The 15,275-nt window shown below is 42.1% G+C and overlaps 1 protein-coding gene across 2 annotated transcripts; it reads right to left on the reverse strand.

The window, feature by feature from the left end:
• Positions 1-2,246: 2,246 nt before the first annotated feature.
• LOC111855228 (6-phosphofructo-2-kinase/fructose-2,6-bisphosphatase 1-like) lies at positions 2,247-14,543 on the reverse strand. Of its 2 annotated transcripts, none has more exons than XM_072701868.1 (14): positions 14,357-14,543; positions 10,160-10,285; positions 9,169-9,265; positions 8,915-8,981; positions 7,613-7,687; positions 7,096-7,152; positions 6,604-6,725; positions 6,072-6,279; positions 5,838-5,984; positions 5,435-5,539; positions 4,194-4,323; positions 4,006-4,068; positions 3,184-3,248; positions 2,247-2,695 (listed from the first exon to the last, which is right to left on the reverse strand). In XM_072701868.1, exons 1-14 carry the CDS (start codon positions 14,445-14,447, stop codon positions 2,636-2,638), a joined length of 1,413 nt encoding a protein of 470 aa, XP_072557969.1. In that variant the 5' UTR covers positions 14,448-14,543; the 3' UTR covers positions 2,247-2,635. The 2 variants fall into 2 exon arrangements, with proteins under 2 accessions (XP_072557969.1, XP_072557970.1); XM_072701869.1 differs by having other exon boundaries at positions 14,456-14,488.
• Positions 14,544-15,275: the final 732 nt, after the last annotated feature.

Here is a 15,275-nt window from a genome sequence, read left to right on the forward strand (position 1 = left end):
ATGCTTTGAGCCTTGTTTTGAACAGAGCACATCAGCTAGTGGGTTGAGAAAATTCAGAAAATGGCTCATGAAGCATCAACCTGACTATCTTACCTAATAGGTAAGGTCATAGACATGTACACATGAAAGACAGAGTGTTCAAGGTTGGACCAAATTGAGTTCAAATTGATAATGGTTCAAATTGAATATTTCAAAAAGTGAGAGTTGTAAACGTGTTTGCAAGAGGATTTCTGGGTAATGGAAAAGACCCTCCGGAGTGCTTTGGAATGCTTAGATGGGGGCATAAGGCACTTATATTTTGGCCCTGCAACTGTTTGTAGATGAGAGAGATGGCATCAGTGTAAATCGTTTAAGCCGTAGAACTTACAAGTGAATGTACGGGGAGAAAATGCACTTGGTGTAAAGCGTTTGGAAACTGTAACTAACCTGTAATCAGATGGAGGGAGAAAAGGTGGGTACTGCAACTTGTCATTTTATTAGACAGGGACATAAGGTGCTCAGTGAAAAGCATTTCGGCCCTATACCTTACCTGTTATCGAACCTGGAGTGACGTCACTAAGCGCCCTGCAGCTTAACATATTACCAGATCAGGACATAAGGCACTTGGCGTGTACCATTTAGACCCTGTAACTTACCAGTTTTTAGACGGAGAGAGAGGGCATCAGTGTAAATATTTTGGCCACTGGAACGTACCAGTTACTAGATGGGGTGACAAGGCCTTAACTGTAATATGTTTGGGCCATTAAACTTGCCTGTTATGAAATGGAGGGAGACAAAGAAGTAAGTGCAAAAGATTTGGGCCCTGGAACTTAGCAGTTTATCAAATGGAGCATAAGGTACTCAGTGTAAAGCATTTTGGTCCTGTAACTTACCTGTTATGCCATGTTCTGCTAGGCACGGACCGGGGAAGCAGGAGAAGGAGATGAGGACTGGAGTAAAAAGGGTTTTAATTGGCACACGATGGGGCATACATGACAGGAATGCTGAAAACAACACAACAATGCAAAGACAGAACTAGGGAAACATACTCTGACGTGGACTTAAATACACAGAACTAATGAAGGCAATTTGAAACAAGTGGTAAATACTGGGAATCCACACGGGGTTAACTAGGGGGGCATGGCACTCAGGAGGATGGGACAAGCGGAGTGTGAAAGAACCCCCCCAAGGCATGCACACTGGGCGCGTGGATGCTCCGTCCCCCGTGGTTCCTGCTCTGCTCCCCGTGGTTCTTGACCGCCCAGCTCCTGCTCTGCTCCCCGTGGCTCCAGACTCTCCGGCTCTGGTTCCCCCAGCTCCTGACTCTGCTCCCGTGGCCCCTGTCCCCGAGGAGGTCCCAGACTATCAGACCATCACTCCTCCTCCCTTAGTGGAGATGGAGGAGGATATCTGCGCAGAGGTCGGGTCCCACCCGCCCTGCCTTCTGGCTCACCTTCGCTTCCTCTGGTTTTGGCTCAGCAGTTACCTGCGGCTCCCCCTGTGACACCTCATCGGGTGCCGTTGGTCCCGCCTTCGACGCCTCGTCGGTCGCCTGCGCCTGGGCCAGCTGTGGCTGCGCCTTCGCCTGCCGAGGATTCACCTCCCTCCTCTAGTGTCCCCTCCATCTTCCTCCTCGCCCCCTCCATCTGTCCCTTTGCCTTCCTCCTCGCTCCCTTCGGTATCCACTCCGGCTCCGGCCTCATGATCGCTGAGGGTCCCTCCTGCTCCGCCCCACGGTCGCCCGTTGCCCCTGAGGCCTCTACGTTTCATCAGCTGGGGTTCTCTCCAGCTCCCTGTTTCCCCCCGCCCTTTGTCTCCTCGCCTCCTCCCTTTGTGCCCCCTGTGTTTGTTCCTCCTCCCTCTGTTTCCCCTGTGTTCACGCCTGGTCCCTTTGTTCCTCCAGTTTTGCATATCAAAGCTAAGGTAACTTGTGTTTCCTCAGCACATCTGCCTCCTATCAAGAGGTTTGAATCCGCAGAACTTCCCATTCAGTCCGCAAACAGACAAACAGACTCAGATCAGCAGACCGGACTGAATTTATTACTAAATCCAAGAAGCATAAATAACAATCACCTCTGATGTGTAACTTTCATTGGCAAATAGGTCTTTTACTGGGTACCCCTCTAGCGCAGGGACATAAGCGGCTGCTTCCCTCGCTTATACAGTACTGTATGTTAATCCGCCTCTGCCCTTGACCTCAAACCGTAAGAGTCTGAGCGATAACCAAGAAATAATTATTAAAAAAAAAAAAAACACATGTGCCACGATTATTAGCACTCCTGCTTTTAATACTTTAATGCACAGCCTCCCTTTGCCAGCATAACAGCTTTGATACCCAGCTTTGATACCCAGCTTTGATACCCAGCCCTACATATTTATCCTCTACTGTGTTATCAAAGATACATTTCATTAAAACCCATTGTTACAATTCATGTATGACATTTTAAAAATAATTATCTTACATGGTTTCTGGAGGTGACTAGAGCAGTATGCTCATATGTTATGCTTATGTATTGTTCCAGAGTTATCACCTAAAATATTTCCTCATATGTAACCCCAACAACACAGCCACATCACAGCTGAATCAGAAGTACAGTAAAGGGAAAGGAAAAGCAAAATGTAATATTTCAGCTGAGGTAGTCTCCAGTATGGTCTTTCATATATGTTCTGGGACAGTTAAAAGAGCCTCTTCTGGGTCCCTGGTGACATCCACATTCTACAACAGCAACCAAGAAGCAAAGTTCATAGGAAAGCAGGTGGATTTCACAGCACAACAACTGCTGGTAGATTCAAAGCCTTATTCAATATCGTGAATTATGGTGACTTCATAGTTTACTCCATAATGAATGAATCAACACCCAATAGAAAAATAACCAAAACATATCTGCCAGAAAGGATTTCCCACGGCTGAATCACATGGGCCCTTGTGGTCACTCCTAGTGGTTTATCATGTTCATCATTTCCCTCAGAGAGTAATAATAATAATAATAACAATAAGAAGAATAATAATAATAATAAGGTCCTGGGTTTGTAATAATTTATGGTGGATACCTTATAGCTTCCAGATTGTTCTTGGTTAATTTCATGCTAAAAGACTCCACCTTCTATATGCACATCTCTGAATCTTTCTATCACTCTCTCTGTACTTATTTTTCCCACCAGTGAACCCCTCCATCTTCTGTTTCAAGCAAAGGAGAAGCTTACTATGGGTCTGTCTCTGTGTGTGTTCACAGCTTCCACATTCAGGAAGATGGACTCCACTTTGCACCCTGCAAACAGGAAAAGAGTTTACAGTGAGGCGCATATGGACACATACAGAGCAAGAGTGTGTAGTAGGGAGTGGGTGGGACGGCATGCAGCTAGGGGGGGGGGGGGTAACGCTACACAAAATTCCAGGTTCGGTTAGACCCTCAGTATTGACGTTATGGTTTGGTACAATTTCGGTACAGAATTTGTTTTGAAATTATGTATTATTAAAATGCAAAAACAAACACAATCAAAAACAGTTGTAACTAAAGTCAATGGTCATAGCTGCTCTTCACAGATCCCTCAAACATCTGGAACAGCAGAACACATATATAAGGGTGCTGTTTATGGATTTTACTTCAGGCAATAAACACAATAATCCCTCATAAACTGGTCAGTAAAATGTGAAATTTAGGCTTTGGGAAGGTCACTGTGTGCTTGGATCCTAGTCTTTTTAAGCAACAGGCCCCAAAATGTCAGCACTGGAGGCCACAGCTCATCAGCGGTGAAGCTGAACACAGGAGCAACGCAGGGTGCTTCCTCAGCTCTGCTCTACTCCAAACTCACACACGACTGCTCCCCCATTCAATAACAATAACCAACATGAGCTCTAACCAACTCAGTCTCAAGTAGCAAAATATTTTCTGTGTTGAACTAATGAATTTAGGTGCCACCTACGTCGAGCAATGCATTCATTCAGTTTACTGTGTGTACCGAACCGAAAATGACGTAAGCGAAGAGCACAAGACCGTTTCAGCCCTAGAGATGATGCTGACTAACCATACGCCACAGGCGTGAGCTTCAGTACTGTGTGAAGAGGGCACTTCAGGTAAGGAAGCTCATCTGAAATAAATACCCAGAAACAGAAGCTGTGAGTTCAGTTTAATTTAGTTGTAATCATTAAGACACTTTTGTTTGACTGTTTTGCTATTAGTCACTTGTGATTGGTACTGAAAAGACATCCTTACCTGAGCTCTTGTCCAGAAAGTAGGCCAGTAGGCAACGCATGACAGCTTGGTGACACACGACCAGCACGTTCTCCTGCCTCTCCAGCTCCATAATCACTGGCTCCAGCCGGTACACTAGGTCCTCATAGGACTGAGAGCACAAACAAGCACAGAAGGTAGAAATCCTCTAATGATTTGCTTGTAATTCCAGCCATGCAGGTAGACACTAGGTAACGTTAGCATTAGGAGTCAACTGATGTGCTTTTTTAGGGCCGATACTGAATATTAGTAAAGGAGACTGATAACCAGTATTTGGAACTGATATACATTTGCAGTAAAAATGAAAATCCTGGTGTCAAAATTTAGAATAACAGAAACACAAACAAAAATCAAATGCCTTTAAGCAAACATTTAATTAGAAGGAAACTTTTCAACATTATGTTAAAAAGTACAGGGAGTTCCCAGCAGCATTTCTTATAAAGCTAACTGAAATTTTTAATGGACAGATAGAGAGACAGACAGATAGCCATGCAGACAGATAGACAGACAGATAGATAGTGACAGATAGAGAGATGGATAGATAGACAGACAGGCAGATATAGAGACAGACAGACAGACAGAGTTGAAATAGCTCCTCAAAGTTTTATGAAGTTTCTCATAGGCCAGTTGTAATTGAGTTATTGTGTTTACATGACATTTGAGTAATGGGGTGACTGACCATACACCAATCTACTAATAACCTTAATCTGGTTATTAAATACATGTAAATGCACTGACTGAGAGTATGACTGGCCCTGCTAAGTGACGTGCAAGAAATACCATTATAGTCTATCAATTTTTTTGCCAAGCATCTAGCTACATTTTGGATCAACTAGTGAACTTTCTGACATTCACTATCACATCCCAGTTCACTCTATGAGACTCAAAATTAGCTTATGTTGTGACAATTGGCTACCTAACACCGGGGCTGCTCCAGTCTGCACATGCCGTCCTCGGTGCACGTCTGTGTTGTTATTACTTGTGACTTGTAACTAATCAGATTGGCGGGGTATTGCTCGAGACCACAGAGTGGTTACTACAGATGGAGGGAGGCGGCTGCATCAGAGCTAAATTAGCACATTTTTAGATTAATTTATTTCATCAGCGATCGGATAAGAAAAAAATAACTGATCGTAAAAATGCTGAATATTGGATACGATAATCAGTCACCCCCTAGTCAGCACTATGTTGTCATAGACGGGTACGACGAGGTCCGACCTTACCTCACCCTTGGGGTAGCGATAGCGATACTTGTCCTGGTCTCTCAGTGCAAACTCTTCTGGGTTGTGATCCTGGATTTCCTCATATGTCAGCTCCTCACACACTCCCTGCGTGCAAGCAGCAAGATGTTACACAAGAGAATATGTACAAGCATGTTAAAGCACAAGCTGCACAGGCAAATATAACTGTCCACATCAATAATATAACTGTCCACATCAATAACATAACTGTCCACATCAATAACATACTGTAACTGTCCACATCAATAACATTACTCTCCACATCAATAACATTACTCTCCACATCAATAATATAACTGTCCACATCAATAACATAACTCTCCACATCAATAATATTACTGTCCACATCAAAAATACTACTCTCCACATCAATAATATAGCTGACCGCATCAATCTCATTGAGAGCCTTCCACTGCTCATAGGGCACACCCAGGGCCTCAGCTGTCTGAATGGTCCTCTTCATGTGGCTGGTCCACACCTTGAGGTCCCGAATACACTGGCTCCGGATGAAGCCCGCAAGGGAACATGCAAACTGTGAGGAAGGGGGTGTGGTGGTGAAAAAAGTAATATTTTACAGTCTCATTTGACACACTCAGTCCACTCACCTCATCCACCCCACCTGTTTGCCCCGAAGAGAGAGGCCTGAGTCTCCCCCAATACGACCCAGCAGATTGAGCTCACTCTCGCCGTGGCGGCACAGGTAGATGGAGCGTGATGTCACGTGTATGTTCATCAAGTAGTACACAATGCGACTTTGGATGTGGTCCTGGACCTGGTTCACTAGGTACCGCAAGCCCACATTGAAGATCTTGATATAAGACAAGTTCCTGTTGGTGGGGGCAAATATACAGCTGCACTAGATACTTGAATAGGTTAAATGGGTCCAAACCCTGATTCTCTGAAGGTGTTTCTCTGAATGTGAGAATCTAAATCATTACTTTGGTAAAGCAGCAAAGACCTGAGTAAAAAAACAAAAACATCACACTTTGTAGCCTTTAATGGTGATAACTGGGCAACAATGCTGCTCTATTTACAAAATATATGATTATATATGAATAATCGGTTTTTATTCAATATTGATTGGACTGTGCTGGTAATCCTGTGTTTTAATGATAGGTCTGGTTCATGTAAGATCTTCTACCAGGTGTCACCTGTCCATTTCTTCATCCAAGGGCACATAGGTCATCTCATAGCACTCGATGCGTTTCAGGAAGTCCTCCAATGCCTCCTCCTTGTCACAGTCCTTGTAGTCAGGGCTGCTAATCTTCACCTGCTGTGCTCCATAACACAACAGAGTCTCTCACAGCGATCCGACCCCCAAACATCAGTTTGCCCTGCATCTGGGTCCCCTGTCCCTGAGCTATCTCATTACAATTGTTCTGTTCTGGTACGATTATTGACCTTTTGTGTGATAAAACCCTACGTTTGGATTCTGTCTTTCTTATTATGGTAGTAAAGCACTATGGATCTCTGCATCTCGACCTCTGCATAATTCATTTAACACTAAAGCCTAATTAAGGCACCTGTTACAAAAGGAACAGAGTAATGTGGGTTTCAAGAGGCTTAAAATATGATCCTCACTAGTGAGTAATATACTGTATAAACCAAGCTGCATGTAGGATAAAGTAGATTTATTATATTACCATTATATTTGCTTCAATAATGTCAGGATCATGACAAATGGATTCCACAAAAAAGACCTGCAAGAACATACCTGTAAGTCAATTCAGGGTTGAAGGAGAGCAGTGACAGTTCATACAAGCATTTGTGCAAAAACCAAACTTTCACTAATATTGCTATTTGAGAATAATGTGTATATATAGTATATATGTATAGATGTACAGTATATATAATTTGTGCATCTGTAATGCAGGCAAATAGAGCTGGTATGTCATGTCACATTTATAGTGTAAGCATATGTCGAAGAATTAAGGCTTCAAAACTTGTGCCAGACACATAGATTTAGATTCACTATCAGTCTCCACCTGGTTTAATTCAAGTGCAACCAGTGAATCCCCAGTTTGATTCTATGTGTAGTGTGTGGCATTGATGGAGGAAATGGGGCTTTTAAACACAAAGTGGGTGGTAGATATATGGCCCACATAATTTAACCTACTGGGAATCGATAAATTAACCAATGCAGTTACACTAGTTGCTTACCTTGTAGCCATTCTCCTTGGCAAAGCTGAGAATGATCTCCCGACGGTCCCGTGTGCTGTTTGTCGCATCAAATACCTGGAACAAAAAGTGCCATTAACATGAACCATTACAACATATCTGCAAAAGGTTGGAAAAAGCTGTCAAATGCTTTTTGAGTTGTCCCGCTAATGGGATCAAATGTCTGAAACTACCTCTGACTTACAGGGAAAATTTGGGGGTTGGTGGCAGGACTGGCACTGCAGCCACTGGGAAAAACTCACACTGGTCCATTTGGACTAGTGTGGTGCTGAGGTATCACTCACCACATGGCTGCACTCAGGTTCTCATCCCTGAGGTGGTGGGTGTGGCAACGTGCTGTAATCAGCGCACTGATCCTTACAGCCCCCACCAAGTAGTGTTACCGCATTGATAATTATTATTGATAAGGGTTGTAACAAAAGTACCGACTTAAGTTGATTATACTTTCTGAGGAACCACACAAGCTAACTACAGCAGACTCCTCCTATTAGATTTGCAAGGAGCATGAAACCCCCATTCAGTGAAAGAGAGACAAAGGAATGATTTTTTCCCCCCATTTTCGTTTTTCCACTGTGAAGGTTTAGTTTGGAAAGCAACAATTTGATTTGGTTTTTTAACTTTAAGTGGGACAATTAAAAACATAATTCAAAATGATCAGATGTGGTCTCTTCATTATTCCAGAGCTGTGTGCATCTTGGATAATTGTGCAGAATGTCATTCAGAATAAAGATACTACAAGAGTAAAAAACAACATTCACTGGCTGAAAATCCAAAATTAGGAAATGACATCTTAATACTATTACTTTTGCAAATCACTTAATATTGGCTCTAATTGACACTCTCCTTAATTGTAAAGTATGCATTTGTGAAGAATTTGAGTAAGAGTGAGTGGGTTTTTTATGTAATTAATTTCAGCAGAAGGCAAAGTCCTGAAAAATGTCTTTTCACTTAAGATTTTTCTCTTTTTCAGCCTGTGGTGTTTTGCTTGTGTGATTTGGCAAATGCAGCCAGTGATTTATTACGTTTATCCTCATTGATACCCTGGCTATTCATTCAAGGTAAGACACGCATCACCTGTGACCAAGCAGAAAGGGAGTACATTCTGAAATGTTGGATTGTTTTTTTTACTGCATGTGATTCTTTCTTATTGATAAACTCACAAACAATAGCAGTTAAAATTGACCATATACACCCCCAATGTAACATAATGGGTTTTCTGCACCATTATTCTCCCACTATGTGTAGCAGAAGTTCTGAAAATGTTTTGAGAGTCTTGCTACTCACTGCTACTTGCCCCAGCTCCAGCATGAAGTAGGCAGAGATGTCCTTCAGGGCTGTCCTTGCGCAAGTTCTGGACACACAAGCAAAACCCACCTATTTCACTATTGAACAGCAGTACTGAGCAAATGCCATGCCAATGGTCCCATTACAGCATGGAACATGCATGGAGAACATGTGGTCACATGCCTTCTGAGCAACATTTTCTGGACCCCCCCCCCCCCTTCAGCAGCGGACCAGAGGATTTTATTTGTCCTTACTTGCGGATAGTCATGGCCTCCTCATTGTCTGGAAGAAAAAACTCATAGGTCTTGTAGGTCTGGACAGCATCTCTGCGGTACTGACCCAGATTGAAGACTGATAAATAAAACAAAGAGAGAAGCCACGCATTGAGGACATTCTCATGGATCTAATATTTTGCTGGCATGCCATTATTGTAGAAAATAATAGCAGGTGAATTCAATAGTTGGTGAATTGAGGGACAGATGCTGCAGTGTAAGACAGATGTCTGTAAGTACTGCCAGGGACAACAGCAACATCCGTGTTACTACTACAACCATTTCACATTCATCCACGTAAAAAACACGTTATCTGAATTCGCTTTGCCATTCTTTGTTTTGCATGAGTCACGATGATGATCCTGTGAGGACGTGGAATAAACAGAGCGACTTCAACCAGGTGGTAGTCACCAGGAAACTCACCAGCATATACAATCCTGTGATTGGAACTGCATATGCAAGTGTATCTTTCTGTAAACTCCAAGTCATAATGATGCATAACAAAAATGTTCTCTTTTTCTTGTCATGCTCTGTCAATTGATAGCTATGACTGTTACATAATTGTGCCTGGTACGGTATACTGAGACTTATAATAAAGCGTAAAATAAAGCGTTTTAAAAAAATGTGTAGTTTGCGGCAATCTGGAAGATTCAAACTTATGTCCACCAGGGAGCAGTATAAACCGGCCCTAACACTCACACTAGAGAAAGTCAGAGAGAGAGTCCTGGAAAATCAAGTAACTTATGTCTCCAGCCTGGAGGATGACTGCCCAGAGGGGACCCTGTCATCTTATCAAATTTTTTGTGCCCCCAAATCTCCTGTGACTCCTTCCCTGCCACATAGCTATTATCATCCATTATACTGCTAAACATATTCGTTTGAAGGCTGTGTTTTTGTTTCACGACAGCTAAGCCAAATTGCTGCATTACTGTCAATTGAAGTGCTCAGCACGTGTAGGCAAGTGCAGACTGACCTTTAGTGGGAACTCCAATCCAGTTGAGGTAGCGGGTGAGTTTCGTGGAGATGTAGGTCTTTCCCCGGGCTGGAAGCCCCACCATCACAATAATAGTGGGGGAGTTGGTGAATTGAGGGACAGATGCTGCAGTGTAAGACAGATGTCTGTAAGTACTGCCAGGGACAACAGCAACATCCGTGTTACTACTACAACCATTTCACATTCATCCACGTAAAAAACACAAGTTATCTGAATTCGCTTTGCCATTCTTTGTTTTGCATGAGTCACGATGATGGTCCTGTGAGGACGTGGAATAAACAGAGCGACTTCAACCAGGTGGTAGTCACCAGGAAACTCACCAGCATATACAATCCTGTGATTGGAACTGCATATGCAAGTGTATCTTTCTGTAAACTCCAAGTCATAATGATGCATAACAAATTCAGCATTCTAGTAGAATCACACAAGGATGGGTAACTTAACTCCCTACTGCAAACATTTTGGCTTTGCATGGTAGCTCATTTAGGACCACTTTTATTATAAAAATGTACCCCTAAATATTTTGTTGCGTCTAGGAAACAATGTGCCACAATGATAGTAAGTCACATAGAAAATGCCAGAAATTCTAGACTACTGATTGATCAATAAATGAAGTAACAAATTATGAAATCATACAATATATTAGGGCTACCCCTCGAAAGCTGATCATTCGAATAGTTAGTCGGAGACCTGTGAGGTGAACATGATTCTTAAAGACAGTTTTTTGTCATTCAGAGTGCATTACAATACCAGAATAATATTTTTATATTCTTCAATACCAGAATAATATTTTTATTTTCTTCAATACCAGAATAATATTTTTATATTCTACTATACCTGAATAATATTTTTATATTCTTCAATACCAGAATAATATTTTTATATTCTAGCTGGGCACTCGCTAATTCGGGTCAGCAAACCAGAAAATATTGTGGGTGCAGGTGAGTCTGGTCAGTGACAAAGCAATGTTCTGGTTAAGTTCTGAATAACTTACATACTGTAAACGTTGCGTCCAGACGACTTTGCCTTATAGGCTCTGAATTGCGTACAACAGGCAAGACTGTGATTATTAGTGTACCTATAGGTGAGCAGACCCGCTGAATTTCAATTAATCTTGGAAGGGAGTTAAATAAAGGATGAAATAATAGATAAAAACCTATCTGCAGCATAGACATTAATTTATTGTAAGCATATCGAGTGACGGACGAGTTTTGGCAACAGGGACCAAAAACTGACGCCCCTGTTTAGCACTAAGCCGTTTTCAGCACCTTACCACAGTAAAGATGGCTCAGCGTCAAAACTCGTCTGTAATAATAATGTAGGACGCAATGTTGAAGCGTTAGAGGAGAGAATAGGTCGCTCTGAACAGAAAACATTAATTACATCTCATCTACCTCTTATTCACCCAGTGAATTCAGGAGCAGGTTAGCAGGATATACACAGCCATAGAATTACATATTACTGCAGTTTTATTTAAATGAAGGTGTGGATTTGACTCCAAAAGATGCATAGACTGTGCTGTACATGGCACGTATAGAACGATGGCAACAATTTAACATGTCAGAATAATGAATATAATTTCAAAGTTATTCACTGATATGGTTGTGCATTGCCTTGTGCTATTATGTGGCCATACTCTGTGTGCTTGGGGATGGTAAACGCAGTGCTCGTCTGCTGTACGGTGGCCCTGAAAGCCCAAAGCATGTCAACATTAACACTATGCAAAAACATTAAGAGAACACAAAAACATCAAGACAAAAAATTAAGCAAATTAAATTTTTAAATGTGTTCTCTTAATCTGTTAATCTCTTAATCTGTTGCGTTTTCTTAATCTGTTGCGGTTTTCAAAGCTCGTGATGTTGCACAGAATCACAGAATCACAGCTACAATCAAACCAGGGTGCTTTCCCCAAAAGACTCATTGCATGGCAAATTGGAAGAGGTGCAGGCCATAATTAACAGGCACTAAAGACTAGGAAACACTAACACAGGAGATACACAGAGCACAAAACAACTAAGGCTGAACACAGGCAGGGAAAACCAGGAAGTAAAACACAACAACCAGAACCAATACTAAAATACTAAAACACAAGAAAACAAATAACATGCAGAATAGAAAACTAATCACAATATGTCCAATGTAGTTGACATGCAGGACATTTCTTAGTCACACGCTCAGCCCATTCAGCTACGTGGCAGCACAGGGGGCTGGAAAACACACTAGGGTGCAAAATCAAAGAGCACAGAAATGGATGGCCAGCAGCACCAGCTGGGCAAACAGGGAAAGGACAGAACAGATCCTGATATATCATTGGTTGAAATGATTCAAAGAACCATATTGTGAAATCAAAGGCTTAAAACTCCCTGAACTCCCTCAGTCTACTCCCACTGGTCCTCACTGGTCACTTAGAAAGGTCAAAATCAGACTCCTATGCCCTTGGCAAGCCTCCCACAGCCGTGTCTGCTGGGCCTGCGGAGGTAAACCACCTACAGGTCCCTGGCCCAGAGGGGTCTGTCAGCAGATTGCTACTACTGAATAGAATACTAAAGAACAGCTGCTTTGCAAAAGGTCTAGTTTGCAGCCTGAATCGTATGAGTCCTCAATATATATATATATTGCAATACAAAAAAATACAATATGATTCTATCATTGTACAAATTTCAATATTTAGTTATGTCACATAGTGGATTTGCAGAATCTGCATTTTGAGGAGACACTTATTTCACATATCCCTTGTGCAGAGAAGCTACGGAAGATGGAAACCACTGTTGCCCACTGCCCACCTCTAGCTGATAAGCAGCAGAAGTGCAATATGTCATTATTTGGGTTATAAACCAACCGAAAAGGGTGAAACCACAAACGCAACAGCCTCAGTACAAATGCTACTATCAGGGACCAACATGTCTAACCTGGTGAAGCTTCGTGTCACTCGCTCACCCTGATTTATATAAGGAGTTTAAAGATCATCATGCACCATAACTGATATAAGATACATGAAAGTGATGTGATTCAGAGGTTATTACATTTAGCCTACATGCGACTGCATTCAAATCCTTTTCCCCAGTGATGCAAAAGTAAGGCTAGGCTAAATGATGAACACAACAAGCACAAAGATAGACATAACATGAGTATATAATCAACGAGGTTTTGTAACCACTAAGGTAGGCTTGAGTGGTATCTAATTTTTCATACAGTAGCACCATGCATTATATCACAGCATGCAATATTTTGATGGTATATTCAAAAGCAGCACTGTTCCGGTATTACGAAGTCTTCGCAATAAAATTTGCGAAGCGGAGTGATCCCTACAATAAAATTCGCCAAAGAGTTCCGAGCCTAATCTGAGGCCAAACTAATACCAAAATCTGTTTATTGAATGGAGTTTAATGTTTTCATGAGTTAAAACTATATTATACAGTAGGATATTTTTGTTGGTTTCATAAATAGCCTGTTTACAGCCTATCGAGGCACCAAAGCTGGTATCAAAATCAAAGTCAAAATTTTAGAATTGGTCCACTTCTACCTCAGGCGCAAAAAAAATAAACTAACTAGGTCTTGTGTGCATGTAATGAGGTTTGATGGTGACCCAAACACTGATCAAGCCCCAAAACACCACAAAATACACAAACAGAAGCACATAAATAATTCAGTTAGAAATCCTTACTGTTTTCTCTCCTAAATGCTACAGCAAGCCCCCAGACATATGTGGATTACAGCACAGTACTGATTTCAAAAACTTTAAACACGCAGCAGCCAACTTGACCGATCCCAAAGTGTATTCACAGTATTGATGGGTGAAGGTGAGTACCAGTGCAAGAGGCTTGGTGGGGGTAGAATCTACCATAGCGGTACTTAGAGCCTTAGTCCATAAGGGGGGGATACAAACTTCACCAAGCAAACTGCCAACCACCTTGCAGCCCTGATCTATGGCATCCAACTCCCATCTAATATTTGTTTGTCACTATGTGGGCAGTAATTACATTGCACACAGGCTGCAGGTTTTGAAAAGAAATCGTGTGTTTTAGAGAATTATGTTAAAGTACCCTGCATCTGTCAACTGCACAGGGTTCTCAATTAGTATTCTGTGAAAATCACTGCATCTCGAAACTTTGACTTCCTTTGGAGCCAATACTGTGAGAGTGAACGGTGAAGACAAAGAGGATCAACGACACTTACACCCCCTTCTCTGCGTCAATGAACGGCTCACCCAGGGCACCCAGATCTTCTGCAGGGGTGTCTGGGTCAGCTCTGGCTGTTCTTTCGACATTTTCTCACCAAGAGGCCGTGGAGAACGGTGTGCTGCGTATGTCCTCTGTCACCAGTCCTTTGAGTAAATTTATGTTCAAGCAAGCGAGGTCAACCAGATAGAGCTGTAGCGGTCCTTGACTGAGTGAACTTTGATCGGATCACCTGACGGTCACTACAAATAACAGCAATCGGGGTGGGGGCGGGGGGGGTAGGTGCATGGGGATACTCATGGATTTAGGGCTGCTTTTTTCTTTAAAAACATAGATATTAGTCTCAGTTTTTGCCTTTCATTCACACTACCCTGGAGTTTTCAACTCATCAGCAAACCAAAGTTTCAGCTGTTCTGAATAAGGGTTGAACTGTTTTTTTTGTCAATGTATCGGAGTGCTGGGTTAGTCAAGCGATACTGTAGAAATCAAGCTTACAGAGTCTCTATCGTGCGATGGAATGTTGGTGGTACATGGTACATGTTTTCTGTTTTTTTTTAAATCTGTTTGTGTGTGTCTGTGTGTATGTGTGCTGTACTGTACTGACACACTTGTTAATTAATCGTAAAGCTGTGTGCAGAGTTTTTTGGATTTAGTCACTGCCCAGGGTAACCAGGTAACCAGTGGTGCGGTTCATCCAATCAATTTGTAACCATGACTGGTTACATTGAACAATATGTTTTTAATTCAATGTAGATTTTTCATTGTAGTCCCGTCAGCAATACATCTGTGCATGATTCAGTTTTGGAACAAATTAAGACACCATTCTATGTTTTTTAAAAAGTCTGCATTCTTAAATCTTGGTTTAATCCCGCTTCTACTGGCAGAAGGCTACACTGCGAGGCAAGCTGCTTCCAGGC

The sequence above is a fragment of the Paramormyrops kingsleyae genome, chromosome 18 (genome assembly GCF_048594095.1).
Source record: "Paramormyrops kingsleyae isolate MSU_618 chromosome 18, PKINGS_0.4, whole genome shotgun sequence".
Classification (NCBI taxonomy): domain Eukaryota; kingdom Metazoa; phylum Chordata; class Actinopteri; order Osteoglossiformes; family Mormyridae; genus Paramormyrops; species Paramormyrops kingsleyae.

Excerpts from the sequence above, each read along its gene's own strand:
- LOC111855228 (XM_072701868.1), bottom strand. The coding sequence starts at position 14,447 with ATGTCGAAAGAACAGCCAGAGCTGACCCAGACACCCCTGCAGAAGATC. Across the intron at positions 10,286-14,356 it reads ATTGACGCAGAGAAGGGGGT|CATCTGTCCCTCAATTCACC; the intron begins GTAAGTGTCGTT and ends CTTACACTGCAG. Across the intron at positions 7,688-8,914 it reads TGGAGCTGGGGCAAGTAGCA|GTATTTGATGCGACAAACAG; the intron begins GTGAGTAGCAAG and ends TTTTTGTTCCAG.